Genomic DNA, 27,621 nt, shown 5'->3' on the forward strand with positions numbered 1-27,621 from the left:
CAATTCTTCGTGACGTCAAACGGCCCCTTCCCCCTGGAGAATCTGTGAGCAAAACAAGAGGAGTTTCGGTCTTGATATAATTCTCGGCATTCCAAGTCACGGATATGACTATCGGCTCGGCAGGTTGTCCTACTGTGATGCCTTTTATCCCCGCTGCACGCCGCTTCAAGCGGAGCTGTGACGAAAGGAGCCGGAGCAAGCTTGTCTAAAGTCACCCTCTGTTTACCTACTCTGTAGAGCACCGCCCAATCAGTCATGGCGTACTAATGTTGTGGAACGTCGAGCAGAATATAGGCTCCTGCGCCTGTCAACGCCAGCAGGTCGAGATCGAGGACTCCTGTGTCTTGCCCGTTTGGTCAAAGGAAGGGCCTCGATCGTCACGACTATCCCTAATGTCTCCCATCACAAAGGTCCTCGACGTCGCACAGGAGCTGATGGATGGTAGCCGATCAGAAGGAAGGACATACTCAACCGGGCATATCTAGTGATATCAGCTTCTGAAAAGTAGCTTCCATGTTGCTATAAATCCCAAGGTAGCCTCGGCACTCGAATCTTACGGACCAGTATCGCAGCTTTAATTAATAATGACTGAATTCGGGACTCAGCCGGCTCAATGGGGATACCGATGGAGATCCTCTGAAAATTTCATCCTGGCTACAGTAGCCGGGGGGATCATGCGGAGTGAGTCCCCTTATGCCGCGAACCATTGCGCGGCCCTTCAGAGCGCCACGGAAATTGATATCCAGTAATCAGGCATGTTCCTCTGGAGCTTTATCATCCCCCTCCTCCCTTACATGCTAGAAGAGCGCATTGGCCTCGACAAATCGAAGACGCAGAATGTGACGTTCCTCGTATTGGCAGAAACGGCCTTGACATCTGCCGTGTCCAGCCCTGTCATCGGCACGCTCGCAGATCGCTGGGGTGCTAAGACGGTCTTTCTCTTCTTCTCCGTGGCTCTGGCGACTATGTGTACAGCCAGTGTTGCCCTTGCGCGAGGCCGTACGTCTCAACCTCCTCCATCCTGATCTTTTTGCTCCCTAGCCCCCTTACTAGATGCCTTTCAACCAGCTAATCACAACAAACAGTAATCGTCATCTTCGTCGCACGCTTCTTCCAAGCCATTGCCGACAACTGCATGTGGATCGGAGGCTTGGCGGTCATCGGCCGGACCTTCCCAGCGCACAACTTCGGCAAAGTCATGTCAGTGTTGAGCGTGACCGTTGCCGTCGGAACCTCCGCGGGACCCGTTCTCGCCGGAATCCTCTTAGAGAGAGGAGGCTACTGGGTGGCATGGAGCAGCGCCTTCGCGGTCCTCGTTGTCGACGCAGCCCTGCGCTTGCTAATGATCGAGCGCAACCCCCACGAATCAACAGGTCAGTCCGCTCAACTCCCTTCTCACCTCGCCTCTCCTCTCATATATTGACTGCACACGACAGCCTCGCACAAGCAACGCTCACACTCCACCTCCAACTCCGACCCCGAACGCGCGCCCTTACTCCCGCGCACGCTCTCCACCGACTCATGGCGTCACCGGCAACCCACCCCGCAGCCCAACACAAACCCGACCGCGACACAGACCCCCGAACAAGCCGGCCTCCAATACTACCGCTACCTCCTCCGCCAACCGCGCTTCACCGCCGCGATGGCCGCCTACACATTTTACGCGATGCTCGTCGCCAGCTTCGACACCACCCTGCCACTGCACATCCGCGACGTCTTCGGCTGGGGCAGTCTACCGGCGGGGCTGCTATTCGTCGGGCTCCAAGTGCCCGGGATCCTCCTGACGCCTGTGTGCGGGTGGCTGAAGGACCGCGTGGGCACGCGCCTGCCCACGATGCTGGGGTTCCTGCTGCTGACCCCGTGCCTGTGGGTGCTAGGGGTTCCCGGAGACGGGCGGTTCCCGTGGGCGAGCGGCGATTCGCAAACGGGAAAAGCGCTCTACACCGCGGCCGTGGTGGTTATCGGGTGTTTCTTCTCGGCGCTGAACGGCGTGGGGTTCCTAGAAGCTACACGTAAGTTCTGGCCCGAATCACCCCCACGAGCGTTGCGACATTAGAGTTCACTGACCTGGTCTGTCTGGGAATGGGGGTAGTCACCATCAACGAAATCGAAGCCAAGCATCCGGGCATCTTCGGCCCCCACGGCGGCCACTCCCGCGCCCAGTCCATCGCGTGGATGGGCTGGACGATCGGCATGTTCCTGGGCCCGATTGTGTCGGGCCTGTTGGTCGATAAGATCGGGTATCTGGATTTGAACTTTGTCTATGGTGAGTCTTTCTCTGAGGAGAAAACATGCCACCTGTCGTGCTCTAACAATGCTCAGGCATTCTGTCGCTCGTTTTTGCTGTGGTTGTATTTTTCGCCTTTTCGAGAAAGAAGGAGTAAGTTCTTGCAGACCAGCTATGATCATTTGTGTGAGTACAAAGTATTACGCTGTAAGTTGGGTTCGTTCCAAGTTTGGTGTTGCTTGTAGAGACTTTCTGTTGTACGTTGGGAGTTGGTAGAAACACAATGGGGTAAAAACAAGGTTTCTTGCTTGATCTCCTTGGCGCACTGCATGCTTGCATGTATCAACGATAACTATAGAAATTAGCATAAGAATATCTGCGTTTCTACTACGGAGTACACCGTACTTCCAGCACCAATCGCCAATGAACAACAATACATGCAAAATCAAGTGCGCACATGAAATTAGCGCCGAAAGCCCCACGCATATTTCGATAAGTCCATGATCATGGGTCAATGACCACATGATTGGTAGAAGATGCAAGTTTTTGATTAGATCTCAGCTGAGCGTCGCCATGTTGTGTCCCTACCACATTGTACTAGTGGCAGCCAGCAAGCAAGGCAACTGGATCCACCTGAACAAAAGAATTGATCGACGACCGTCGAGCCCCGTCTCGGAAGGGAACCCAGGGATCGGCGGCGGCAGGTCGCTTGTAGGGCAGGCATTATTGCAGGGCAAGGAACCCTGCTTCGGAATGTGACTGGTCCAAATCCCGAACGCATATGCGGCTCTAAGGAGTGGTATAAGAAAGGGGGCAGGGGATGACCACCAGGAAGACCCCTCCTTGGATTTTTCGCGCATACCGGGCGGCGTACTATACGGCTTTTCCAATCGGGCACAACATGCTGCTGCTAGTTGCCGTTTTTGCTCACCTGCTGCCGCTGCTGCTCCTGGTCAGCCCTGTTTCAGGTGCCTGTGGTGAGGATGGGGTCTACGACTACATCGTCATCGGAGGTGGCACGGCGGGAAACGTGGTCGGCGCTCGTCTGTCGCAGGCCGGTCACAGCGTCTTGATCGTCGAGGCCGGGGGGATCTATGAGCTCGACAATGCGAACCTGACTATCCCCCTCATGTTTGGGGCCGTAACCGGAGGGAGCCCAGATGCGATTGATCCCCGCATCGATTGGGGCGTGATCACCACTCCCCAGCCTGGCGCGAACAACCGTCAGCTGCATTATGCACGGGGCAAAACTCTCGGTGGCTCGTAAGAAGGAAGTCCCCGTGTCGCGATCAGCTGAGCTAATGTGGTCTTAAAGGTCTGCAATGAATGCCATGCTATACCAGCGGTTAGTCACACGTCGATTTTTACACTTATGCAGGATTTTTAACGACGGACGACAGAGGAACGAAATCGACGTACCACGCTTGGGCAGAAGCCGTCCAAGATCCCAGTTATGAATGGGACGAGATCTTACCCTTCTTCGAGAGAACCTTCCACTTCACACCACCCAATCCAGACAAAGGCTTGCAGAACACGTCTATTCACTGGAATGCCAGTGCTTTCTCATCGGAAAACCCCGTCGAGGGCTCGATTCAGATCTCATACTCCAATTTCCGGTCGCCATTTTCCACCTGGTTGAAATTGGGCTTCGAGGAGTCTGGGATACCTGAGACCAATGACTTCGTCAGTGGCAGTCTAATGGGAACGCAATATTCTGCCGCCGAGATCTCGCCGTTGGACGAGCGCCGTAGCAGTTCGGACTTTCTTCTAGGTCTTGCTGAGGAAGAGCCATTCCTCACGGTCTGCACTCGATCTCTAGCGCGGCGCATCTTGTTCGATGACCAGCTTAACGCGCAGGGCGTCGAGATTAAAAAGGATGGGAAAGTTTGGACGGCGTCGGCAGCGAAGGAGGTCATTGTGTCCGCTGGAGCATTCAACTCACCCCAAGTCCTCATGGTGTCCGGCATCGGACCTCGCGATCAGCTAGAGAGCCTGGATATCCCTGTGCTTGTAGATCTGCCCGGCGTCGGTCAAAATATGTGGGACCATGTCTTTTTTGCTCAATCCTACCCGGTCGCAGTCGATACACTGACCAAGCTCTACACCGATACAAGCTACATGACTGAACAGATCCTGAGGTACCAGACTTCGCACGAAGGACCCATGACCTATGCTCCCAATTGTCTTGGCTGGGAGAATCTCCCGGCTTCCTATCAGGCCGAGTTTTCCGCCAAAACAAAAGAAGAATTGAGCAATTTTCCTGACGACTGGCCACAGGCTGAAGTATGATGCTCCCATGGTTGATCTATGGATTGCTGACAATAGTGGCAGTATATTGCATTCGATGCGCATGTTGGAAACTACAGCAATCCCGCAGAAGGTCAACCCAAAGATGGACGGCAATACGCCTCCATCGTCGGCGCTCTCGTGGCGCCAACGTCTCGCGGAAATATCACCCTCATCTCCAACTCCACCGATGATTTGCCGGTAGTCAATCCGAATTGGCTCACAAGCCAGACTGATATCGAGATTGCGTTGGCCATCTTCAAGCGAACAAGAGAAATCTGGGCCAGCGACGCCTTGCAGTCGATTACTACTGGCCCAGAGTACTATCCTGGAACAAACGTGACAACCGACGAGGAGATCCTTGACGCCATTCGCAACTCTGTCATCACGGTGTGGCATGCATCCTGTACATGCAAAATGGGGCCTGGGGAGGATCCCATGGCAGTTGTTGACAGTGAAGCACGAGTTCACGGCGTCCAGCGACTGCGTGTGGTCGACGCGAGTGCATTCCCTCTTCTGCCGCCTGGACACCCCACTAGCACAGTCTGTGAGTTAAAATGCATCAAACCATCTATGAATCGTGCTAATCCCTCGAACAGACATGCTAGCTGAGAAAATTAGCGCTGCTATTCTTGCGCAGTAGAAGAGACGGAAGTGTTGTTGACGTTGTAAACGAATAGTATCGCACCAGATCACACACTAGAGCCAAATTTTATCAGTGCGCATCATGCATCTTCCCAATTTAGAAACACCCGCAGTGCGTAGCAGCACGTAACTCAAAAGGCGAAAGGTCCAGTGCATTCTCGCCTGGACCTGCGGGAAAATAACTCCATTGGTCGGTTCTGGGCTTCACAAACCGGTGTTGCCTGAACTTAGTCCTAGATTAAGCCATACTGTGTCACCAACCCAGACAACTTGGCGGCGATCGCCACAATTTCATGCATCACCGATAGAATAGAGTTAGGATTTGCCATGAGGGTGATCACTCCCCACCACATATTCAGTAACAGAGAAACACAGAGTATGGAGCTCGATGCAAGTACGAGTAAATGTAGCCGACATAGGCAGCTTGATTGGCTGTATGGAATGTGTTTGTTGACGGAATGACGTTGTGGCAATGGGTGCAATGGCTCAAGCAACCTAAAATGTTACCAACGGGTTAAAACATAAAAAGTTGAGATCAGCCGGGGTTGTACTCCAATAGTAGGACATCATCCTAGTAGCCTGGAACTGTTTTCCTTGTCAAGCATACTTTCAGGATGAATATCAAATTATTGTCTCTTTTTCTCCTCCCAGGACTCGATCTCACCCTAGGCCTGCAATTTCCACTCGGTCGGGCAAAGGCACACAAAGGTCACTCAGACGCGAGCTTGGTTCAATTTCTCGGGCCTTACCTTGTTGAGACTGGGTCTGTTCAAAACATCCAACTCAATTTCGCGCATGAGAGCTTTGCAGGCAAACTCCATATCGTTTATGGGGACTGTGATCTAGAACAAGCAGCCGATGCAACTCAGATAGTGGGAAGCTTCGAGGTGCAGAGTACGGAGCACCCAGATCGGCTTGTATGGTTCGTACCCTCCAATGCAAAGGAGTCACAATGTCTGCTAGCTTTTCACGGCTGCGCCGTGGTCGGTCGGTCGCCGCCTATTTCTTTGGAACAAGCGCCAGATCATCCTCGAGAGGAGTCTCATATCGACAAGGACTCTGTAATCTGGTTCAATGCGGTCGAATACACTCGAGCGCGGTTCCACGCCAAGGCGGTGGTGGATAGCGCTGCAGCGAAGAATTCCAGTATTGCTATCGTGGGCGCAGGCATCGCGGGGCTTCTGACCAGTTATTTGCTGAGCTCAGTCGGACTGCACAACTGGCATATCCATGAGGCCTCCCAGCGTCTTGGGGGTCGAATCCGAACCAGCTACTTCAATGGCACCTCGCCCGAGGATTATCAATATTTTGACATGGGCCCCATGCGACTGCCCACCAAAATCAGATACACCGGCACCACCGAGGTTCTGCCGTTTGAAGATCACCGACTAGTGATCAGTCTCATTGACAAGCTCAATCGGCTCAATGCCGACCACCACCCGGAGTTAAAGATGGAGTTCCTTCCTTTCGACGTGATTACCGATGAAGAGGACGGGCCGAGCCATACGCTTAAAGACCTGGATGAAGGCGATCAACAAAAGTATACCGAGTTCCTAGCTGAAAAGATGTTTCAAGCCCACAAGGCTGCACTGGCTGCAGGAAGTACGCACTGGTCTGAAGGCGCATACCTGCGTCAGCTGCTGAGCCCGAAGGATCAGATGATTGATTACATCGCCGATCGGGAAGACACACCTATCTGGGAGAGCCTGTACTGGAATAAGTATTTCGCTGCCTCCAGCTGGGAAACTCTGGACAAAGGTTTCGAGTCGCTACCCAGAGCATTCACGCCTCATGTAACAGATAAGATCACGCTGGGCCGTCGAATCAGCGGGTTGAGCCATGACGTATCGACAAACAAAATCTCCGTATTTTGGCGCGATGATCCAAACGACTCGGAGACCGTGGGAGAACAATACGATTTTGCCGTTGTCGCTGCTCCATTCAGTATGGTGCGTGCCTGGGAGTTGCCGGAATACCCCGAGCTCCTTGGAAGAGCCATTCATCAGCTGCATTTCACACAGTCATGTAAAGTTGCACTGCAATACCGCACACGATTCTGGGAAGACGGCAAGAATGCGCAATACCGAGGCTGCGCCCGTGAGGACAACTATCCTGGTATCGGCGATATGTGCTATCCCCCGTATCAAGTGAATAGCACCGGCCCAGCGGTGGTTCTAGCTTCCTTCACGACTGGTAATATAGCCCGGACGATGTCTGCGCTGGGAGAGGCAAATCACGTGGCTCTGGCGCAGCGGGGCATGGTTCGCCTTCATGGGAAAGTTGCGGATGAAGAGTTCACCGGTATGTGGGTTGAATCTTGGCATTGATATGAAGATAACTGATTTCTGGTCTGATAGGAGTATACGAGCGTCTGTGCTGGGAAAACGATGAGTTCACAGGTGGAGCCTGGGCATCTCCCCTTGGCGATCAGCAAGAAAAGTTCCTGCCAGCAATTTATCAGACTGAGTTGAGGACAATCTTTATTGGGGAACATACGGCTTATACGCATGCGTGGCTTTCATCGGCCGTGGACTCGGCCTTTCGCGGCACGGTGCAGTTGTTGCTGGACCTGGGTCTGGTGGATGAAGCCAGGGAGATTGTGGACACATGGGGGGCAAGATGGATCATACTGTGAGGGTCGCTTCAAGTGCTTGAGAGAAGAAATAAGCTGGAGGTTAGACTCGGAGAGGATGTGAAGGAATACAGATAGGACGGCGCTGGGCGTCCACGGTCAACCGACTGCAGCTGCCCAAACAGAAAACTGCCGGCGGTGCCCGCGGCGGGCCGCATCCGCGGTACCATTTCAAAGAGCGGTATTGCATCGCGACTATTCAGCAATCGATATAGAATATCCAGAGTTAAGACGGTGTGTATCTTGGTTTGATTTGATTTGATTCGATTTGCTTCGTAAATTTCTTCTGCTGGTTCTGGACATTATGCTGTGTTCCTCGATAGTAGTGTACAGAAACCCGCAGTGAAAATATAGTTCCCGTCGAACGTTCTGGATGCGATAGAAAATCTTGAAGGATAGGATAAATAGCCTCCAAAGGATTTGCCTATCTAGTGATTGACACTTTGAAATCCTAAAAAGCTAGCTCTAATCAATTTTGAAGACGAAGAGGCAAAAAAAAGATGATTATGCGGTCAAAACTTGAGTAAGTGGATGAAAAATACAAAGGTAAAAACAGAATGGGACGAGCCGGGCTTGAACCGGCCACCTTCAGATTAATGGCCGAAGTTGGTACTTCAGTCTGACGCGCTCCCAGATGCGCCATCGTCCCAATTGTTGTAAGACATTTCCTCAATTGCCTACATATTCCTATAATCTGTACCTGCACTGTGAACCTCGCTAACAATGCACCCTGCTTAAACTAAAGCAAACTAATTCTCTAGTAGCCAATGGTAACAATTACAATCTCCCTACCCCGTCTCCTGCATCGTCCGCTTCACCCGCCCACTATATCTCATCGATAGATAACATCACAAACTTCATGGTTGAGACTCTTCTTCTGGCAAAACTCCATCTCCCTCAACCATCTCACTTAGACATCCAACGTTTATAGACCAGATTCTCAAAGATGTTTCCACGCACAAGATCCACTCCGTCTCCAACATCCCCACACTTCGCGCTTGGCATAACCTACCAGCTTCTGCTTCCCCAAATCTCCAACTCTGGTCCCGCGCCTTACCGACCGAACCTGAGTCTGCGCCCTGCAGAAATCCGTCGATAAGATGTGACTCAATACCGGTTGTTGAATCCGACACGGACTGCTACTCTTCAGTGATACGGGCCTTGCCTGCATATTATAGGAGTGATAAGCATTTGATTGGACGCACGGGTCCTGCCAGCTGTTGATGCGAGTCATCTAGAGCTGTCTTGAAGACCTCTAATACAGTCACCAGATCCGGGGCTCTCCTCGTCTTTACAACCTGCTACGAATCCAGACGTACCAGTCCACACCACCATGGCTTCAGCAACACCCCCAACATCAGCGATGTCCCAAAGAGCGCAGGATGTGATCCAGAAGTCCAGCAACAACGTCATGTGGGACGTGGTGAAAGACGTCTGGTGCGAGACGACCAACCCGAATGGCTACGTCAACGTCGGCGTAGCAGAGAACTCGCTGATGCATGAGACGCTGCTGGAACACCTGAACCGCGCCCTCGAGCTTCCAGCCAAATACCTCACCTACAACGACGGCGGCGGCGGTTCCGTGCGACTCCGTCGCGCGATGGCCGCGTTCATCAACCGGCATTTCAGCCCCGTCATGCCCGTGACGGCCGATCATCTCGTCGTCACCAACGGGGTCTCCCCGGCCATCGAACACGTCGCCTGGAGCTTTGCTGACCCCGGGGAAGGGATCCTCCTCGGCCGTCCATTCTACGGGACCTTCATTCCCGACCTCTCGCTCCGGTTCGGTGCGTCGGTGGTGCAGGTTGCCTTCGACGACTGCGACCCGTTCAGCCTCGAGGCCGTCGACAAGTATGAGCAGGCTCTGCTGCGGTTCCAGACCGACACCGGCCGCCGAGTCAAGGCGATGATGCTCTGCCACCCGCACAACCCGCTGGGACGGTGCTACCCACGCCATGTGCTGATCGCACTGATGCGACTCTGCCAGAAGTACCAGATGAATTTCATCAGCGACGAGATCTACGCGCTATCCGTATGGGAGAACACCGTCGACCTGTCCCCGGCACCTGTGGCGTTTGAATCCGCACTCTCCATCGACCTGACCGACATCATCAACCCCAACCTCGTCCACGTGCTCTGGGGCCTGAGTAAGGACTTTGGCGCCAACGGGCTTCGAATGGGGGTGATCATCTCCCAGTTCAACCAGGATGTTCACACGGCTCTGGGCGGGATCTCACTATACTCGTATACTTCCGGGACGGCCGACCACCTAGCGTCACTGCTGCTCGAGGATGTCGAGTTCACGGAGAATTACATTGCTAGGAATCAAGAGAAGCTGTCTACGACGTATGCGTATGCGACGCGCCGCCTCAAAGAGTTGGGGATCGAGTATGCGCCTGGCTGCAATGCTGCGTTTTTCTTGTGGGTGAACCTCGGGAAGCGGTATGTGGAGCTACATCCTGAAGAGGCGGGAAGCGTGGTGGGCGAGAAGGTGATGCAGCAGCTACTGCAGAAGAGGGTGTTCCTCGCCAGTGGTACGTTATTTGGGTCGGAGAAGGACGGATGGTTCAGGATTGTTTTCACACATCCCGTGGAGCTCTTGGACTTGGCTTTCAGCAGAATCGCTGCTGCTCTAGAATAGCCTACAATAGAGTTAGATTAGCCCAATCCATTGAAGACTGGCTTGCAAAACCTCTTGCACTACTATGCTGTTGTTTTACAGTTCACAACTGAACATTAGTCATAATTATTCATTCTGATAACTTCAAACTTCGTAAAGCATGAACAACTCGAGTTCACCGACCCCTTAACCAAAGCGCGGCTCCTGCTTGGCGCCCTCGACAGCAGCCAGATACGAGGGTCGATCCTTGACGTAGAACTCGATATCCACCTTCCCACCCAGGTTGGTGTCGCCATTGTCCAGAGTACCTGCCTTGATTACGGTCTTATCGGCCATGACTTCGAGCTCAGTGTACAAGCTGGATCCACAGGTCGAACAAAAGAAGTGCTTGTTAATCTTGCCGCTGGCACCAACAACGTCATAGGAGGAGGGTGTTCCTACGAGCGTCAGAATTGACTGAGGAATTTTGACTGGGTTCCGTTTGCGCCGTACCTTTGGTGACTTTGAAGCTCTCGCGGGGAACGACTGCGTTGGAGGTGAAGGCGCCACCGGTCCACTGGAGGAGATCAGTACAGCCTGCCTGATGACCCGTAGGCGATTTCGTCTGGACGCACCTTCTGACAGTCAGTGCAGTGGCAGAGCGCTTTCAGGTACTCATCGGCTGCGGAAAACTTGGTTAGCTCACGGTTCTGTTTGATTGGGGTGAACGTACTCTCAGCGGTGTAGGTGATATTGCCGCAGAGGCAGCTTCCGGTGAGAGTCATGGCGTCAAAAGATTGAATAATTGAGCTGGGAGGAGAAGATCAATTGGTGTGTTGAGAGCTGAGGGGCATGTTGCAGCTCCAACTCCAGCTGCCAGCTTTATATGGCGATCTTCACCCCGCTTCGGAGCAGACACCGAGACACCGAATTGCCCCTCAGCATTCCCCGGTAACACCGCCCCAGCAGCCCTGGCTCTGGCACCGGGGTAAGGTACGACCTGCCATGCTTAAGGAACCAGGTTCGATGACCAAGCCACGTCCATGTCGATTGATCCTGGTGACACGGGATATGGAAGAGTTGGTCTAGACTCGGTGATTGAGCGTTCAGTACTGCACGCAGTGTGACTTAGCTCGAGTCGAGGGGCGACGGAGAGTCGCTCCGTTGACATGGCTGCCAGTATCTAGAAACGAGAAGAGTCAACATTGGGCTTTATATTCCAAGGAATTATGGAATCGAGATGCAGAAAGGGTATATTGACTTATTGGTAAATTCCAACAATTGCAACCATGTAAAGTCACAGTGAATCTTTTTAGAAAGTGACTGAGAGCGCAAGATGTCGGGGCCGGGAGACTCGGCCATATAGAATCAAATGATACTTGAGCTATAGCTGATCAGCTCCTGTCATCTTATACTTCTGTGCTGACTCCCAAGGTCCTTCGCAGCGAGGCCAATGAGTGGGTGCCTCAGGCAGAGTATATTAATGCCTGAGGCTCGATTCCGGACTCCGAACGCCGAGTCCCGAAGGCTAACCGGTTACGGACCAATGGAGGGGAACAACGATAAGCTTGACAAGTAAACATTCATGACAATGGCACGCGCAAAGTGCCACAGGATGCAGACCTCATGATATTACAGGCTGTGGTAGCTGGGGAGCCTCGAAGAGTAGACAGGCCCTCCACCCCTCGCATGGTACCGTACCATCGGCTCCATGTCAGTCCTGCATCTCCGAAGAACGCACGCCAACTAGATACCACACGTCAGATCTGGCCTTCGCAGGGAATCAGAACACCGATCCAAACACCATGGCAGGAGCAGGCAAAAACGTTCGACGACGAAATGGCAAGTTTGCTTCGTGTGAGCCTTGCCGGAAGGACAAGGTACGCTGCGACCATGGAATCCCTGTGTGCTCGCGCTGCATCCAACGGGATACAGCAACACGATGCTTCTATCATCCCGCTCCTTTGACGCGCAAGTCGGAGAGAAAAGACGTGAGAAGGAGCATTTCAAGCGGTGGAAATGCACAGGAGTGAGTGATGCTTTGCAACCTTGATCAAAGCTCTCATTGACAGTGAAACAAGGCTACAGGACCAACACGAAGCCAGGACAGACGCAATCGCGGTCGAAGGGCCGGATCGAGAACCGTCACCCTGCAAAGTGTCTGCGTGTAACCCTGCGATTGAAACACCCCTGCCTGCAGGGTATCTGGGGCCGACCAGCTTTCTCGATGCATTTGCAGAGACTCGGGATACCGACAAGCAGCCGCCCATGCCCACCCAGACCGAGGCTGCAGAAGCACTGCCCGCCTACTGGGTACACAAAGTGGCCGAGATCCTCCGCTGGCTGAAGGATCTGCCCATTATCGAGCATTTAGTGCATGAGTATTACCGACTCAGCCAGTCGGCCGCCATACCTGCCCCGTTTATCCTGAACGCATTAGCCTCCTTCCTAGGGGACACAACATCGGCCACGTCCGTTATCCACAACACTAGCAAGCGCTTGACGATTCCACCGACAACAGAGGGTAGTGGATTCCATGAGTTGTTCACCGGTCGCCAGCTTCGACTCGAGATCATCGCCATTATTGGTGCCATCGCCGGCAAAGCCAGCTGTTTCGCGTTGGCTCACAGCAAGGTGTCCGGACATTTCGGCCCAGACTACCAGGCTCGTTTCCCTCGAAGAATGATGACGATGTGTGACACGGTCCTTCAAGTCTGTCGACTCCTTACGCCGACCAATGATCTGATAGTATGGTTACAACACGAGAGCTTACTTCTGTCTGGCTTGCTGCATGGCGATACAAGTGCGCTAACCCAGAATCTGGCTTAGGAATGGAAAGCTGACGAATGGACTCTCTGCATAGGTTCTACAACATGGCACCGACTTGGCGAGCTCTCCACTACCCTGTTTGAGCTCGGCCTCCACCGCGAATCCAACGATCTCCCGATCTTTCTCGCCGAAGCTCGACGACGAATATTCGCCGCCGCGTACCAGCTCGACAAAACGGTTGCCACCTTCCTCGGTCGACCCCCGCGTATCTCCATCCGCCATTCCGACTGCAAGCCCCCACTCGATCTCGCGGACGAGATCCTCACAGCCGACAGCGCACACCTGCAACTCATCACCAGGACGCTGGACGACAGCGGATGGAACCTCCAAGAGCCCCCGGTTTTCCAGCGAGCATCCTGGATCCGCGTACGGTTCGAGCTCGGCACCCTTCGCGAGGAGATTCTCGAACTTTCTCTTCGCCCACCCAGCGCCGACACCGCCGCACAATTAAGGTAGCCCCTCGGCCTTCTTGACACACAAAAAGGGATACTAACAGACCTAGGGACATCTCCCTCCGCTCCGAACAAACCTGGTCCTCACTGCCGAAACACCTACGAACCCCCGCAACCGCATGGAGGGAGCCGGACACCCTCTCCGTCAGCGCGCGCCTCATGCTAACGGTCGCCCACCTGACGCACCTGTATGACGACTTCCTTGTGCAGAGACTGCTTCTTCGCGAAGACAATCAAGCACAAGGCCCACTGCTGAATGTCAGCGCGCAGATCCTCTCAACGGTGTTGACGCTAGGAACATACGGGGAGGCTGCCACGGTGGACTTGCGTCGTGATTTTATTTTGGCTGTAAGACACGCTCTTTGGCAAGAAGCCTTGGCATCTAGGTGACTGACTGTTCCCGTGTCCACAGATCCTGCTCTACGGCTTTCCCAGCGCTAGTGTGCTCGTGAAAGCACTGCAGACCCAGAGCCGCACGGGCCAGCCGCTTCCCTATGCAGGATCACGGGCGGCGCTAATCCGCGACCTCAGCGTCTTCCTGTCACATCTGGAATCCATCACGAAGACCGACAAAGTGCATGGACTGCTGTGTGAGCGGACGAGCAGAGTCCTCTTGCAGATATTGGATGAGGTGTTGGAATCGGGGCCGTCGAGCGCGCCGTTCGCTCCCTCGGAGCTAGGTGATCTGTCGGATTTGGTGTCCGATGATTTGGGCCTACTCGCCGGACGAGATGGACTTTTGGGGAGGCGTGGACCCGGGGATTGTGTTTGATCAGTGGATACTGTGATTTGGTTTGCGTGTACACTGGTGATACCAACCCCAGGACTCAGGACTGATTCTGAGCTCCTGCTATCGTAGACTGCCCCAGGATTTGCTAGTTGGCTATATCGAAGCTGAATATATTCAACTCTATGTCTACCCCTCTACCATTTGATTTGACCATAGCATGTCCAACATCCTCTATGACCAAGATATATCCCAATGCTTATATACCGCTCCAAAGACACAATCTGCATAGCCTTATACTTCAACGCCAGACAATCACCTACTTAGCCGACTGCGCAAAAATCTTCTCCGAAGCGTGCAACGCCCCAGCTACCGTGAAGGACGTAAACGGCGACAGACAATACTGGCTCTACCACCCATAAAGTCAGCAAGACCCGCAACCACACACAAGAGCACTCGAGGACCAACGTACCGTCAAAGCCTTGACAACCGTCAGCTTCTCCTCCTCAGAGACGTTCGCCAACTCAGCCAGCCCGGAGATGACCAACGATGGAGGCCCCGTCGGCATAAGCATCATACTGAACCAGAGAATGGGATCGTCGCCCAGCAGACTCGTCTTAGCGGCGAACACATACACCAACGAGATACTGATCCTGCACCCCCCACGTAGTGTCAGCAATGCACGTCACGCGCCCCAAAAAGGAAGAAGGAAAACATACGCAGGCCACAGCACAAACCGCACGAGAAAGACAAACACGACGGCGCGCCAGGGCACGTGCCCGCTCTTCGCGCTGCGCTGGATGTTCTGGAAGCTGACGCCTAGCTTCCCGCCCACAATGAACAGCTGCAGGGTAGTGAACAGCTTGCCGATGTTCTTGATGCTCAGCACGAGCCAGGCGTTGAAGATGCCGCCGTCCTCGTTCTTATTGAAGAACGCGCGGTGCAGCGGCGGCGTGAGGCCCAGCAGGCCTCCGAGGAATAGACCGAGCAGCATATTCAACACGGTTGGACTGTCGAAAGAGAGCGCCTCCTCCTTCAGCTTCTCAGGAAGCAGACGGAGGAGCGGGGCGCAGGCCGCGCGGGACTTGCCCCGGATCTGCGCGCCCGTCCGCCGGACGGACGCAGGGAGCAGCGGGCTCTGCTCATCCGCGCCATCCCCATCATCTCCCTCCCCCTCAGATCGGCCTTCACCATCACCCCCCTCACCCCCCTCGGCTCCTTCACCCCCGGCATCCGCCTGCTGCAACAACTTCGGGCCAACCACATACGTCAGCAGATTACTCACCACCGCACAAATCAGCAGATAACTCTGCGACCGCTCGACCGCATCGGACACGCTATCACCATCTTTCAGCAACCGCTTCAAACTCCCCGTACTCTCCAGCGACTGGATAAGCAACAGCGGCAGCGCAGTGGTATTGTTGAACGCGCAGGCGGCGGTCACCCAGGCAGGGAGGCGGAGGACGCGCTCGCCGAGTTTCCCGATCACCAGGGAGACGAAGACCACGATGGTGCTCCAGACTACGGCCATCAGTATCCTAGTCCAGCCACTATCCAGGGAGGGGATTGGCCAAGGGGAACATACCCAAGATAGGAAGATAGTTCAGAATGCTAGAGAGATGCAGATTCGACCCGAGGTTCACAACCATCAGCGCCGGGAAGAAGAGTTTGATCCCTAGACCCGAGACATCCTTGATGGAGGTCTCGCTGACGAGGCCGGCGTAGCGGGCGATGACGCCGTAGGCGAGCGTCAGCAGGACGGAGACGCAGGCCTGGAAGGCGCCCAGGAAGGAGGTCCCCAGGTCCTGGAAGGAGACGGACATTGGAGAATAGTAGCGGTTTGCGATTGCGCGTGTGTTGGAGATACTGAGATTCAGATACACGTGCGTGTAGGATAGACTTCAGGACAACGGAGGGTCGAATGGGAATGTGAGTGATACAGGAATTCGGGGGGGAAGTGGTGGTGGGTGGGAATGACGTATGCTTTACGGGGGATGATGATGGGATCCACTCTTCCGGGGTAAACAAGCTTTGCCCCGGAGATTTCAGCGTCAATGAAAAGTTAATCTTGTGCAACCATCGATATCATGAGATATCTACTGGCAGAGTTGTACTACGGATGTTGGTGGGTGTACAAGGGTGGAGCAAAAAGACTTTCTCCCGGAAAGAAAAAGAAATCAAACGTCCTAGGAGAGGATCGAACTCTCAACCTCACGATTAACAGTCGTACGCGCTAACCAATTGCGCCACCAAGACATTTGGTGAAAGTTGTCAGCTAGCTTTGCAATATACCTTAATATCAATGACTTGCACTTATAGACACCGCCCGATTGCAAGTAGTCTGCATCCTGCTCCCGCCTCAGCATGCAGCCCACTATACTATTCACACTAGGCGCACATAGAAGACTAGAGCGACGCTCAAGGTGAATGAAGTATTAGTGGACAAGATCTTTACACCTTGTGAGAGACTTTCACTGAAACTGGGCTCTGGTATTGCCTATCTTATCTTGTGTCGTGTACGCCCGCAAGATCGACACAGATATGCAACAGAATCCGGAAATACACTGGAGAGCAAACACCTCAGAGTATTACTTGATTGAAGCCCAATAGTACTTGGAGTAGGTACCGAGAATACAACAAATTCTCGATCATAATCAATGGCTAGAGATAGGACGGCGCTATCTGCCAATTCAGACAAGTGGGCCTTAAGAGAAGTTGGTGAGTCAGGGCATGGCATGGCTGCCGCGCCCAGGCTTGGTGGCTCTTAGTCTTACACTGTGTAAGAACAAAGCATGAGTGAGCTTAAAGTGAAGCTGAAGCTCTATAGAATATCAATAGCAAAGTCCGAATAGTTGTTGCAGTTGCTGTCATAAAAGGATCATCAAAGGCTCTTTAATAAATAATTCCTCCATTTGTTTGTGGAAGATGCAGAGAAGGCCGTCCTCTCATAGCAGTGTTACAACCAATATCCATCAACAGGAGTTGACGATGAACAAGTATCACAGACTAACCAGGGTCAGGACTATTCACTGAGCAGGATTTCGTCCCCTATCAAAGTATCAGCCATTCGCTCTCCGACTGATTCCTGCAAAGGCATTGCTATTGAGAAAACAAAGAATTCACCAGGCCTGCCATAACACACAACCCTCTCAACACGAAAAAGATGGGTATCTCCATCAAGATCACAAAGACAGTCACAAACTGTCCATGCCGATAAATCCTTTCAAGAGAGACACTTCGAAAAATACATCAAATATAAACCTCAGCCCTCAACCTGACTCCATCACCACCCTCCCATCAGTTTCATCGTCAACGTCTTCTCATCTTGATATCTACAAGACATCAAGCCGCTGACATCACACAAAATGCAGCCCTTCCAAGAGAAACGCAACAGGCTCAGCACCCTCAAGGGCGAAGAGTACTTCGAACTCCTGGACGAGATCCGCCAGGATGACGAATGGTACAAGGAACTGCGGGATGTAGTGGCAGGCAACATCAGCCACAGCGACAGCAGACTCAACCGCATCTGCACGGTCCCCGCGGAACATCTCAGCCCAGAGAAGCACATTCTCGACCCGGCAGTGCTACGTAGCGTTGTCCCCGTCGAATACGATGGCCGGGCCGTGGATGTAGAGATCGCGGGCTGGGCGGTCTTCGAGGCCACAGGACTCGCCATCTTGACCCGAGTGTATAATATCCCCGGCATCTATGGCACCAACCAGGACTTCCTGCCCGACGGGCGCCGATGCTGGACTGTGATGCAGTACAAGGGCACCAAGCTGAACCCGGAGCGGTTTCCACAGCTCCTGCGCGAGGCAGACTGGTTTATTATCCCTAACGGTGAGTCAACTCCTGTGACTGACTTGGAAGGGGATGAAGATGGGAAGGCGCAATCTGACAGTGATCAGATAAACGACCAGGTTCCCAAGTCCAAGGAGACTCCTGATGGTACCGGAGCAGAGCGCAGTCTCGTGTTCAGATTGCGCAAGAAAGCTTTGCCGATCCGTCAGAAACGCTCGCGCGGAGCCTAAGCTTGACTGACTCCGGATTCTTACAGACAAAGCATACGATGATGCTCTCATGATATGAAATATCAGATGGATTTGTGCGCTCGCCGTTCATGTTCATCTTCTTGTGCATTATGGTAGTTTCCTTTCCCCAAATATCATATTCAATCACCAACACACTTCCCTGTTTTAGTGCACTCTCTTACCATTTAGGAGCCATCTGCCGTCATTTTCTCTTGTGTTTCTTGCGGCATTGACCAGAGCATGTGCTGTTTAAAAAGTGCTGTCAAAAATAGACTAGCTCTATCTTGTGATATGACTCGGGCAGAGGCTGCGGATAAATGGCATGGTGGAGGGACTGGTGGTCATGATTAGTTATTCCAGCCAGGACTCAATGATTGAGGGGAAATGAAGTGTCGTAAAAACTAATCAACGCCCGTCTTGAGCGACAGCTGTCACCAGCCTGCGAGCCATACTGCAAACGTCCATCATCACTACTCCTCTCACTGAAAGCGGGTCTAAGTCATCCATTCAGGTGTGTGCATTGAAGGTTTGTAGATTGCAAGATGGTGATGTCCTGGTTGACTTCCGCCCCCACGAGAGTGCGCAACCTAGTGTACTGTTATCACCACTTCTTGGCAATATCAGCAATCTTTTATGGTAGAGCACAGAAACCAGAGTTTCCGGGTACCACATGTTCAAGGTATGACCTACAGCAAGTGCACAGCCCGCATGCCTCAGAGGCCTAAAATGGAGACGATCATCATAGTCCGCCAAGAAGGGAGGGGTCGTGCGAGGTTCAAGGGATAACCCTGTCGGAACAGATTAGTGATTAAATAGGAAGGACTGTACCTGTCACAATTAATTTAATTCGAACGGGACACTGAAGGCTAGGCCAGTGGTCGAGGGGTGGTCGCTATCGGCCACAGCTCTGATTGCTGACATGCCAGAGCCCAGAGAAGCAGAACATCCCAGCCTGCTTGGCTGTGTTGCTTGACTCGTTCTCGAATGATGTGTGAGTGGAACATGTCTCAGACTCCAAGGCCTGCCACAGAGCTTGAGTAGGACGACGTGACCGGATCATGCGCGGTATCAGCACTGGCAGGTCAACGAGGACAAGCTGAATACCCATCTATGGTTTCCTGGATCACCTCGCTTAACGTAGGAACCTTGTTGCCATGCGGTGGTCGCGGAGATGCACGTGGAAAGTGCAGACGAACCCAGTCTGGGGCAGCAAGGGGAACAGGGTTTCAGCCTTTGTGTTCACTACCCTAGTGCTCACGGAACTTGTACGACCAAACAGGCCCAGACGTACATGAGTAGAACGAAAATAAATTGTCATTAGATGAGGGGCACCATTGAAGAAAAACGTCCGACACGGTGGAGACTCACTTTTGGCCCCCAAGGAGCGCAACAGCCAATGTGGAGGAGCGAGGACGGACAAGCGACATCCACCGTCGTGCCTCTAAGCAGGCCCGGAAGGCTCTAAAATAGTGCCGGCAAGTCCATCCTTTCCCGTTAGGGACATCCTTCCCGGGGCTTTCCTTCAGACCTGCCGATCTCCACTTAGTCAGGGTCAACTCCAATGCTTCCCAACACTCAATTGATCCAGCCGTGAATCCCCGTGCAGCTCTGTTATCTTTCTGCTCCACTTTTCTCTGCTCGCTGACCACCTTCTGCCATGGTCGCATTCTTCACGCCTCCTGTCAGCATGCCATGTGAGGGAGGAAGGGATGGTCTCGCTTTTTAGCCGATAGCATGTCCGAATTTGACTTGTGTAACAATCAGCACAGCGGAATAGACCATTGAGCGTGGGAGAATCGATGGTAAGACCCGGCAAAGACACAATACTGGAGGATCGAGCGTGCCGGAAAAACGGCATGGCACTAGATGGACGCAGTGTTCTGATCGTCAATTTCACCATCTAACCGCGCTTGTCTCTTTTGAGCGACACCTTGTGCATGAAAAGCCAAGCGAGCTGAGTCCGCCGCGAATTAGTGTCTGCTCCATGTGAGGGGATGTACTGTACATAGCGGCAGGGGGAAGACAGAATCTGATTTATACCGCTGTCTGTCCCGAGACAGTCGCTGAGCGATCCGCGCGTCTTTTGTGTCAACTTCTTGTCCGCTCTGCGTTCATAGCAGATTCTTCTCTTGAGTAACAACCTGGCTGATACATGATGGCCGGCAATGGTACCGAAACAGCGGGTTGGGTCGACGCGCCCAATGTACGCGGGTCGATAGACATCCTCTGGTCTTGTGCTTTGGTTTTATCGACAGCTTTGTACACCGTTCTGCATTTGAACATCCCTGGTCCGAACGATAGCTTGATGGTGACAATAATGCGCAAGATACGCTGGGGCATGCTGGCTATCTTGGCTCCGGACTTGCTGGTGTACTTCTCGGCCATGCAGTGGGAGGCCGCACAGCAAGCCGTCGAGCAGATGCATCGGATGGGACACAAGCACTGGACGCTGAAGCACGCTTTTTATGCCAACAGCGGAGGCTTTGTTCTGCGATCGATCGACTACCGCCCCTTTCCAATCACTTCCGCAGCCCTCCAATATCTCGTGGAGGCAGACTATATCGAGTGCCCAACTATCACCGAGGAGGAGATCTGGGACAAGAGCAAGGCCGATGTCTTTGCGAAATGTGTGGCCTTGGTCCAAACCGCTTGGTTGGCGGTACAGGCGATCGCACGGGTCATTCAGGGGCTATCCGTGACCCCGCTGGAGCTCTTCTCGCTTGGATTCGTCCTGTCGACTATGATGAGCTACTATTTCTGGATGCACAAGCCGCAGAACGTCAGCGTACCCACGTATATCGACCTCAAATACGGAAGTGTCAACGCCATTCTGAATCAGGGTGGTAACGCCTCCGTGGAAGATTTTCAGCACACCCCCCTAGACTTCGTTGAGAAGCCGATGCAGCGGTGGCACCGTCGGCCCACGCTGGAGAAATTCGGCCTGGAGGAGGGGCCGCTGCAGCGCATGCCCGACGACAAGATTCCAGTGATCAACATGCGCCGGCAGACTTGGATTTTGGTGACGGTGCAAGCGATGGTCCATCCTGCCATTCACTGTCTGGGATGGAACCACCTGTTCCCGACCCCGACGGAGAGGCTACTGTGGCGTATCGGTGCCCTGGTACTGGCGTCCGGACTTCCGCTCGCTACCACGGTGCGGGTGGCTTTGACGGCTCTGGGGTTCAAGGGTCACCGGTCGCTGACCTATATTTGGATTCAACCCACAGAGCGACCGCCAGGATGGCGGCCGTGGGTGCTCGATATAATCTCCACGCTTATCAGCATGTGCTTAGTTCCTGCGCGCTTGTATATCATCGTCGAGGCGTTCATCAGTCTGCGGCGACTACCGGTCAGCTCGTTTCAAACGGTGGCATGGACGGGCTTCATTCCACATGTGTGAGACGTTTGCACAACTGGCGATTATTGCTTGCTAGAACAGCTTGTGACTGGGGAAGATACGTGCAAATGTCACAGTCTTGACAAGAATCCGGTTCTAACAATCTTCCGTCAGAATGTTAGAAGACACACAACTGAAGCTCAACTTTGTTCCCAGCCATGCTGAAGGTATACTCCAGTATCAATGTCATCTCCCAAGAGTTGAGTCGAGTCGAGAGCGACGATCATTGCAACAAAGACTGGTCACAATAAGCTTCTCACCTACCCCGCACAATCCTTCGGAATAGCACCAAATCCTGCACGGGGGAAATAGTCCCGTGATCGAGCCAAGGAGTTGAAGGATTCAGTGACGGAATCGATCCCCAGCCTCAAGGTCCTGGCAGCTGTCCGATCGCATTGACCGTGGCGCTGCGTTCCTACCTGTTGCTCATCTCACCCACCGAGCCGTGTCCGCAATATTGTTGCAGATATCATAGTGACTTCAATTCGACTGATAATGGTGATGATGATAATGATGATGATAGAGAGACCGAGGAACGATAATTAATGGATTGATAAGTGCTAAAATTAGCATGAAGAAAGAAAGGAAGGAAGGAAGGACAGAAGGAAAGAGGAAGAGCTGGCGGGATGAGCCGGACGTGCTGCGGTTTCTTTGTCCGCGACTATAATTAGCATGCTTTTCCCACCTTGACCTTGCTCAACATCAGAGTTTCCATTGATTGCTCTGAATTGGGAATCACACTTCTTCAAACTATGCAATGCATCATCTTACTCAAGTTCGCATGTTGTTCTGTACACGAAACTATATTCACATTTACAACCTAGACCCCCACAAGCGTTTCTAGACGACTTCTGCCTTTCCCAAACCTGGTCTCTTGGACATGTCAGTTAAAGCAGAAATTCAACAGTCTATACTCTAAGGATGACTTAGTTGCGCAGCTCAATATTCTTCTTGATTGATTATATTCCCCCATCCCAATGACTAACTCAACGGACACAACAACCCCAAAGCCCCCCATGACATTACTATCCAGCCTGATCATCCTCCCATCATACCCATCACAGACTGACTCCAGACTACTCTTGAAAAGAGGTAGATCAGCAGTTATAGATCAACTTGAACCCTAGATCCGCGCCCTGCGTGAAATCCACCTGTCCCTCAGCCCCCTGCCAATCGCTGAGCAGCGCCAAGAAGCTCATCGTATTAGAGCAGGTGTTCGAGGCTAGGTTCTGCTGGGTCGAGGTGGTGGTCACCCCCGTTGGGAACTGGAAGGTGGAGACCATCTGGCCGCGGGTCGGCGGGTTGCTCCAAGTCGGTGCGTTCGCGGCGGTCCAGGCGTTGGTCGTCCAGAACTCGGCCTGGTTGGAGCCCCAGGCTATCTGATTGGCCGTGGTCAACGGCGGTACGTTGACCTGGAGGGTGCAGCCGGTGGCCCCGGCGGGGATGTCGGTAAAGGTGAATGCAGATATCTTCTTGTTGGTCACTGAGGAGCCTGGGGAGCCAGAGCGTCGGAGGGTGAATCGCTGGCCGACGTTGGCGGTGTTCGGGTGGGCACTATCAAGGACATCGATAGAGGAGGGGAGGATAGTGGTGCAGGCGCGAGGAACGACGTCGCCTGCAGGAGATGGAGCTGCCAGTGCAAGAGTGGCAAGGGCTCCGACGATGGCGATGATTTTGGTCATTTCGATTAAGGATGGATGAGCAGATTTAGAGTTGATGAGCGGATAGTTTAGTTGTAGGGCTTGGGAGTGATTGCTTGATAATTTGAGATGAGTGACGGTAGATGGCCGAGTGAGCTCCTTTTATATCTTTCGATATAGTTGTGGAAGCTCACTGTGTTCATCGTAGGTCACATCGTGGTTGTGATGAGGTGGCTATAATGGGAAGCGAGGGTTCTGAATGCGGAAGCTCGTATACTTCCCAACACGGCGCGCGTAATACGAGTCTTGACCGAAACCCATCCAGTGCCCGAAAAGCATTGTGCGAACATCCAAACTTACCACCCCAGATCCATTGATGATAATTATGGCAACATGCTGTCTAGAATCAATGTGTAGTGTGATGTTAGTCAACGAAAGTGGCCTTCGCTCTGGTTACACAATATTGAAGGGGTTGGTGGGTTAGGCGGTGCACAGCGGCTAGCGTGGCTTCTGGCCATATCTGTCCGACGTCAACAACGCCCTAGATTCGTGTTCTGGCATGTAGACCTGAACAGTCAGATGCAGTGTGACCTTGGCAAAGAAGTAGATGTCTCAGTCAAAGCTATCCACTTCAGCAGAGATTGTGCCCAAATGAGGGACTTCGAGCCAGAATGGGATGGACCGTATGTGACCTGTCAGATCGAGATCACTATCAAGGGGGATAGGATCCATATATAATTCGAGGAATATCAATAATCAAGACTCAAACAATCAATGGCATTGGAAGCAAGGAGGCTCGTTTTCGTTCGATGATACTCATGCTAAGACAGGAAAGGCAATGTCAAGACCTGGTGACTGAAGGTGTCGTTAAGGTTAAGAGGCCAGGACTCGATCCGCAGGGAGCCATATTGCCGTGCGATCGACAACACCCCGCTTTCGAGTTTCCTTTGACGTAGGGCAGGCAAGTCTTAATTTAGCATCACAATACCTTGATCATCAAGCGGGGGTATTGAACTTCGTAGTTGTAAGCAAGTGGTTTGACGAACATACCATCATTTGGCCCTCCTCAGTGTGGGATTGCATTGGCCTGCATTGCCCAGCATTCTCTGAGTCTACCTCGGCCATTTAACCAGTCGCATGACAGTGAACCAGGAGCGAAGTCGACCAACCGTGGTTATACGATCATCACCGCAATCCTTAAATTGCTAATAGAGTTTTTGACTGAGAGATTTTGTAAGACCAAACAAAAGTCGGGAGGAGAGCAAGAGTGACTTTCTATTCTGCCCGATAGCAGCAGACCACAGCCATCAGGAAGATGAGACGTTCGGTCAGATGTGGACGGAAAAGACAGCGACGCCCAAATAATTCGAAGCGCAGATGCGTACCTTGCTATTAAAGGTCCTAAAGTCAGAGCAAGGCCGATTCAAATCACCTTCCAATGAGAGTCTTTTTAGTCAGTACTATCTCTTCTCCGAGGACAATATTGTGGGTATTCCACTTTTTGGCCTCTGAGGATCAGGCACCGATTCTAGCTACCATGGCACCTCGGCACCATCGTAGAAGTCCCATCCATCCACAAAAATATCGTAAAATTTGCCGTTGTGGGCGCTTGTTGCAGAAGAAATGAGATCGAATACGGCAGTGGCGCTCTGCTCGGGCGTTAAGTCGGCATTGTCGCCTCCAAGATCTGTTTTTACCCACTGTAAATTGTGAGCACCCGAACACGAGACATGATGTGTAAAGGAGGTTTACACCAGATGAGATGATCATGAAAATAAAACCTTCTCTGGCAAAAGACTGGGCATATTGTACGGTCAGCATGCTGAGGGCGGCCTTGGTGATTTTGTAAGCCGGGGCTGCGGCACGGGCAGATCTCGACGCCCTGGCGATGGAGCCAAAGGTGGAGGATCTGAGGTCTCACATTAGCTTTTAACCATGGGCGAGCGGTGAAGTTCTTACACGTTGACCACCTTCTTCAGAGTACCTTGTTTCAACAATGGCAAGAAGGCACTTGTAACCATATGAGCGCTGGTCACATTGGTGCGGAACGTGGAGTTCAAGTCTGACCTAACCAGGGGTTAGTGGATCTCAGTTACCAAACTGAGTTGATATAACGGCCTGTCTACACTTACATTGTCTCAATCCCATCGGGTGTAAATGGCATGACACCGGCGTTGTTGACTAGGACGTCGAGTCCTCGACCAGCCAAGACCTTCTCGACGGTCGCAGCTGCCGACGCGATGCTTCGGTCATCGGTAACATTCATCTCAACCTGATAAACGCGCCCAAAAGTCTGCGCAACCAACTGGGTCAATGCATCGGTCTGTGTTCGCGCGGCTGCAAAGACCACTGCCACCTCTGTACTCGGCTTGGAAGCCAGAAGACGGACCAAAGCTAGCCCAATCCCTCTTGAGCTTCCCGTGATGAGATAAGATGCCATGATGCAGTTCAAGACAGAATGCCATTTGCTTTGACAGATCACGCATCGAAGGTGACTTCCAGGAACTCCTTATGAATCGCATTGGAGGGTATAGATATGCTTAACAATCAAATGCTTTGAAATCAGGTATAGTCGGTGATGTCGGCGGTAACGGAGTTAAGCCAGCGAGTAGTTGGGGAACTGGAGAAAAGAAGCTTGACCCTTGTCTCTATGTGCTGAACTCTCAGACCTACGCGACGTCTGCTATCTACACCAAACTACACCAAACTGCAGGATGGATGGTCTTTACCCACGCCAAGGCCACACCTGATCCAATGCAGTGCACGGACCAGACACAGCCTCATCAGCGTTGATGATCTAATCGGCGACAGACCCTGCTCACTTTCACTTCTGACAGCCCACTTCTGGCAGCAACGCCAAACCGATGCACCAGCGATAATCAGGACATGAAAATGCAGCTCCTATTCGTTGAGAACAAGTAGACTCCCCCACTGGGCAGCTGCTGCAGGTACCCTTCCTAACTGTTATTATCTAGTCTTGCCGTTCAGAAGTTGTGTCATCGTATCGGTCAAAAGCTAGGTTGTGAGGTGGTTGTCATCGGCTCTGGCACAGCAGCCCTTGACCACTTGGCCACGGCCCCTACACTACCACATATCATATTTATAAAGGCGTGTTGCCGGGTCACCCTCTTGTTTGCTGTTCAGAATGGAGCGCCCACTGACTCCTCGTATAGACTTCACTTCCAGGACTTAGTGGCTACGATCTGGTCCGCATCGTCCGCACGCAGCCACCTTTCTGTAACGATCCCCAACTGCAATCGATTCCGCTCATCGGACTGACGGCGTCGGCGTCCGGAACCAACCTGTCTCGGGAGAGGGCAACGGGCTACAATGACTTTCTGCGCGTTCCCTTGCGGATGAGCACTGTAGGAGAGACAATCGGTCATTGGTCTCGTCGACAGATTATGGGTCCAGCCGATGTGCCCGCTTGGCAAATGAAGGCGTGGCATAGACACCACCGTGGGCCGCGATCACGGTTGTGATACCCGTATGTGAAGAAGGTGGAGACAGATGATTCGGAGACTAGATCAGGAGCGACTGCTGCAGGATGTCAGTAGATGGAGGGAATACAATGCATTCAGCTCACGGATTCTGCCAAGCCTTTCGACGTGTAGTCAGCCGTGGCTGTGCGTAGGCCGATTCCTGACTGGTGTGACACAGGGAACGAGTTCATTGAGCAATCGACTCGAGTCAGGGCAAACAAGAGGAAACATGGTTCATCGTCTGAGCACTTTCCCATCTGGACCGGACGACTCGTGGTGGGCCCGCCACATAACCTTGGACAGCCTTACGGAAGGGCGTTGTTGGCGCGGCTTGATTCACGTGGGCGCATTCTTGGCTGTTTGCACGCCAATGGGTTATCCTCCCGAGTCACCAAGCGCAGGCCAAGAGACTGAAAGCTTTCGCCGTGGGGACAGTCGATGGATGGGAAAAGCATCAACAAACACCACTGCAAGAGATGAGAGCGAAGATAAGCTACACGTGCCCGCCCACAACATGGAACGTGCAGTCGTCGTGTCATGTGATTGGAGGGTATTTCCCGGGTGGGAACGGGCCGAGTTTTCCCTATGATTGGTCCGGTAGTAAAGTAGGCCGGCCCAGTCTATATCCAGTTTAGTCGCTTGCCAGTGGCTGCAGGACAAGGAATGAATCAATA

General features: G+C 52.8%; 11 protein-coding genes and 2 non-coding genes across 13 annotated transcripts; 7 read left to right on the forward strand and 6 right to left on the reverse strand.

Moving 5' to 3' along the window:
• The first annotated feature begins 296 nt into the window (after positions 1-296).
• On the forward strand, positions 297-2,395 carry BO86DRAFT_205570 (MFS transporter). The gene is made up of 6 exons (XM_025666779.1): positions 297-681; positions 754-999; positions 1,086-1,373; positions 1,437-2,012; positions 2,093-2,266; positions 2,323-2,395. The coding sequence occupies exons 1-6, from the start codon at positions 585-587 to the stop codon at positions 2,382-2,384; spliced, it is 1,443 nt and encodes a 480-aa protein (XP_025523641.1). The 5' UTR covers positions 297-584; the 3' UTR covers positions 2,385-2,395.
• A 733-nt stretch (positions 2,396-3,128) lies between these two features.
• On the forward strand, positions 3,129-5,156 carry BO86DRAFT_322326 (GMC family oxidoreductase; the record flags this gene model as incomplete). The annotated part of the gene is made up of 5 exons (XM_025668385.1): positions 3,129-3,490; positions 3,543-3,572; positions 3,628-4,510; positions 4,559-5,060; positions 5,113-5,156. 5 exons carry the CDS (start codon positions 3,129-3,131, stop codon positions 5,154-5,156), a joined length of 1,821 nt encoding a protein of 606 aa, XP_025523642.1.
• A 560-nt stretch (positions 5,157-5,716) lies between these two features.
• BO86DRAFT_346564 (flavin monoamine oxidase family protein) lies at positions 5,717-7,869 on the forward strand. The gene is made up of 2 exons (XM_025669251.1): positions 5,717-7,459; positions 7,516-7,869. The coding sequence occupies exons 1-2, from the start codon at positions 5,773-5,775 to the stop codon at positions 7,791-7,793; spliced, it is 1,965 nt and encodes a 654-aa protein (XP_025523643.1). The 5' UTR covers positions 5,717-5,772; the 3' UTR covers positions 7,794-7,869.
• A 479-nt stretch (positions 7,870-8,348) lies between these two features.
• BO86DRAFT_t270 lies at positions 8,349-8,439 on the reverse strand. Its single transcript has one exon. It is a non-coding gene; the product is annotated as a tRNA-Phe (tRNA).
• A 714-nt stretch (positions 8,440-9,153) lies between these two features.
• BO86DRAFT_422100 (putative aminotransferase) lies at positions 9,154-10,431 on the forward strand (the record flags this gene model as incomplete). The annotated part of the gene is made up of 1 exon (XM_025675320.1): positions 9,154-10,431. The coding sequence occupies one exon, from the start codon at positions 9,154-9,156 to the stop codon at positions 10,429-10,431; it is 1,278 nt and encodes a 425-aa protein (XP_025523644.1).
• Positions 10,432-10,538: 107 nt separating this feature from the next.
• BO86DRAFT_346566 (GFA family protein) lies at positions 10,539-11,587 on the reverse strand. Its single transcript, XM_025669252.1, has 4 exons — positions 11,123-11,587; positions 11,025-11,071; positions 10,903-10,966; positions 10,539-10,847 (listed from the first exon to the last, which is right to left on the reverse strand). Exons 1-4 carry the CDS (start codon positions 11,172-11,174, stop codon positions 10,597-10,599), a joined length of 414 nt encoding a protein of 137 aa, XP_025523645.1. The 5' UTR covers positions 11,175-11,587; the 3' UTR covers positions 10,539-10,596.
• Positions 11,588-12,194: 607 nt separating this feature from the next.
• Positions 12,195-14,442, forward strand: BO86DRAFT_439889 (uncharacterized protein; the record flags this gene model as incomplete). Its single annotated transcript, XM_025676182.1, has 5 exons — positions 12,195-12,380; positions 12,478-13,192; positions 13,253-13,670; positions 13,721-14,018; positions 14,083-14,442. The coding sequence occupies 5 exons, from the start codon at positions 12,195-12,197 to the stop codon at positions 14,440-14,442; spliced, it is 1,977 nt and encodes a 658-aa protein (XP_025523646.1).
• A 136-nt stretch (positions 14,443-14,578) lies between these two features.
• BO86DRAFT_458936 (Auxin Efflux Carrier superfamily) lies at positions 14,579-16,470 on the reverse strand. The gene is made up of 4 exons (XM_025677325.1): positions 15,983-16,470; positions 15,117-15,918; positions 14,870-15,050; positions 14,579-14,806 (listed from the first exon to the last, which is right to left on the reverse strand). The coding sequence occupies exons 1-4, from the start codon at positions 16,218-16,220 to the stop codon at positions 14,717-14,719; spliced, it is 1,311 nt and encodes a 436-aa protein (XP_025523647.1). The 5' UTR covers positions 16,221-16,470; the 3' UTR covers positions 14,579-14,716.
• A 109-nt stretch (positions 16,471-16,579) lies between these two features.
• BO86DRAFT_t269 lies at positions 16,580-16,653 on the reverse strand. Its single transcript has one exon. It is a non-coding gene; the product is annotated as a tRNA-Asn (tRNA).
• Positions 16,654-17,596: 943 nt separating this feature from the next.
• On the forward strand, positions 17,597-18,699 carry BO86DRAFT_205672 (uncharacterized protein). Its single transcript, XM_025666781.1, has one exon. The coding sequence runs from the start codon at positions 17,763-17,765 to the stop codon at positions 18,426-18,428; it is 666 nt and encodes a 221-aa protein (XP_025523648.1). The 5' UTR covers positions 17,597-17,762; the 3' UTR covers positions 18,429-18,699.
• A 1,755-nt stretch (positions 18,700-20,454) lies between these two features.
• Positions 20,455-22,061, forward strand: BO86DRAFT_205658 (uncharacterized protein). The gene has a single exon (XM_025666780.1). It carries the CDS (start codon positions 20,581-20,583, stop codon positions 21,826-21,828), a length of 1,248 nt encoding a protein of 415 aa, XP_025523649.1. The 5' UTR covers positions 20,455-20,580; the 3' UTR covers positions 21,829-22,061.
• A 481-nt stretch (positions 22,062-22,542) lies between these two features.
• Positions 22,543-23,542, reverse strand: BO86DRAFT_392332 (uncharacterized protein). The gene has a single exon (XM_025672784.1). It carries the CDS (start codon positions 23,505-23,507, stop codon positions 22,923-22,925), a length of 585 nt encoding a protein of 194 aa, XP_025523650.1. The 5' UTR covers positions 23,508-23,542; the 3' UTR covers positions 22,543-22,922.
• Positions 23,543-24,997: 1,455 nt separating this feature from the next.
• Positions 24,998-26,132, reverse strand: BO86DRAFT_450767 (short chain oxidoreductase; the record flags this gene model as incomplete). The annotated part of the gene is made up of 4 exons (XM_025676817.1): positions 25,598-26,132; positions 25,425-25,532; positions 25,218-25,374; positions 24,998-25,165 (listed from the first exon to the last, which is right to left on the reverse strand). Exons 1-4 carry the CDS (start codon positions 25,903-25,905, stop codon positions 24,998-25,000), a joined length of 741 nt encoding a protein of 246 aa, XP_025523651.1. The 5' UTR covers positions 25,906-26,132.
• Between the last annotated feature and the right edge of the window lie 1,489 nt (positions 26,133-27,621).

Source organism: Aspergillus japonicus (genome assembly GCF_003184785.1).
Source record: "Aspergillus japonicus CBS 114.51 unplaced genomic scaffold BO86scaffold_68, whole genome shotgun sequence".
Classification (NCBI taxonomy): domain Eukaryota; kingdom Fungi; phylum Ascomycota; class Eurotiomycetes; order Eurotiales; family Aspergillaceae; genus Aspergillus; species Aspergillus japonicus.

What these genes read in the sequence shown, in the direction of transcription:
- BO86DRAFT_205570 (XM_025666779.1), top strand. Translation starts at nt 585, where the DNA reads ATGACTGAATTCGGGACTCAGCCGGCTCAATGGGGATACCGATGGAGA. An exon ending in TGTTGCCCTTGCGCGAGGCC is followed by an intron (nt 1,000 to 1,085) that starts GTACGTCTCAAC and finishes CACAACAAACAG; the next exon opens with TAATCGTCATCTTCGTCGCA. An exon ending in GGATTTGAACTTTGTCTATG is followed by an intron (nt 2,267 to 2,322) that starts GTGAGTCTTTCT and finishes AACAATGCTCAG; the next exon opens with GCATTCTGTCGCTCGTTTTT.
- BO86DRAFT_346564 (XM_025669251.1), top strand. Translation starts at nt 5,773, where the DNA reads ATGAATATCAAATTATTGTCTCTTTTTCTCCTCCCAGGACTCGATCTC. An exon ending in TGCGGATGAAGAGTTCACCG is followed by an intron (nt 7,460 to 7,515) that starts GTATGTGGGTTG and finishes CTGGTCTGATAG; the next exon opens with GAGTATACGAGCGTCTGTGC.
- BO86DRAFT_346566 (XM_025669252.1), bottom strand. Translation starts at nt 11,174, where the DNA reads ATGACTCTCACCGGAAGCTGCCTCTGCGGCAATATCACCTACACCGCT. An exon ending in TATCACCTACACCGCTGAGA is followed by an intron (nt 11,072 to 11,122) that starts GTACGTTCACCC and finishes AGTTTTCCGCAG; the next exon opens with CCGATGAGTACCTGAAAGCG. An exon ending in ACTGCACTGACTGTCAGAAG is followed by an intron (nt 10,967 to 11,024) that starts GTGCGTCCAGAC and finishes GATCTCCTCCAG; the next exon opens with TGGACCGGTGGCGCCTTCAC.
- BO86DRAFT_458936 (XM_025677325.1), bottom strand. Translation starts at nt 16,220, where the DNA reads ATGTCCGTCTCCTTCCAGGACCTGGGGACCTCCTTCCTGGGCGCCTTC. An exon ending in GAACTATCTTCCTATCTTGG is followed by an intron (nt 15,919 to 15,982) that starts GTATGTTCCCCT and finishes TGATGGCCGTAG; the next exon opens with TCTGGAGCACCATCGTGGTC. An exon ending in CGGTTGTCAAGGCTTTGACG is followed by an intron (nt 14,807 to 14,869) that starts GTACGTTGGTCC and finishes TATGGGTGGTAG; the next exon opens with AGCCAGTATTGTCTGTCGCC.
- BO86DRAFT_205672 (XM_025666781.1), top strand. Translation starts at nt 17,763, where the DNA reads ATGCAGCCCTTCCAAGAGAAACGCAACAGGCTCAGCACCCTCAAGGGC.
- BO86DRAFT_205658 (XM_025666780.1), top strand. Translation starts at nt 20,581, where the DNA reads ATGATGGCCGGCAATGGTACCGAAACAGCGGGTTGGGTCGACGCGCCC.
- BO86DRAFT_392332 (XM_025672784.1), bottom strand. Translation starts at nt 23,507, where the DNA reads ATGACCAAAATCATCGCCATCGTCGGAGCCCTTGCCACTCTTGCACTG.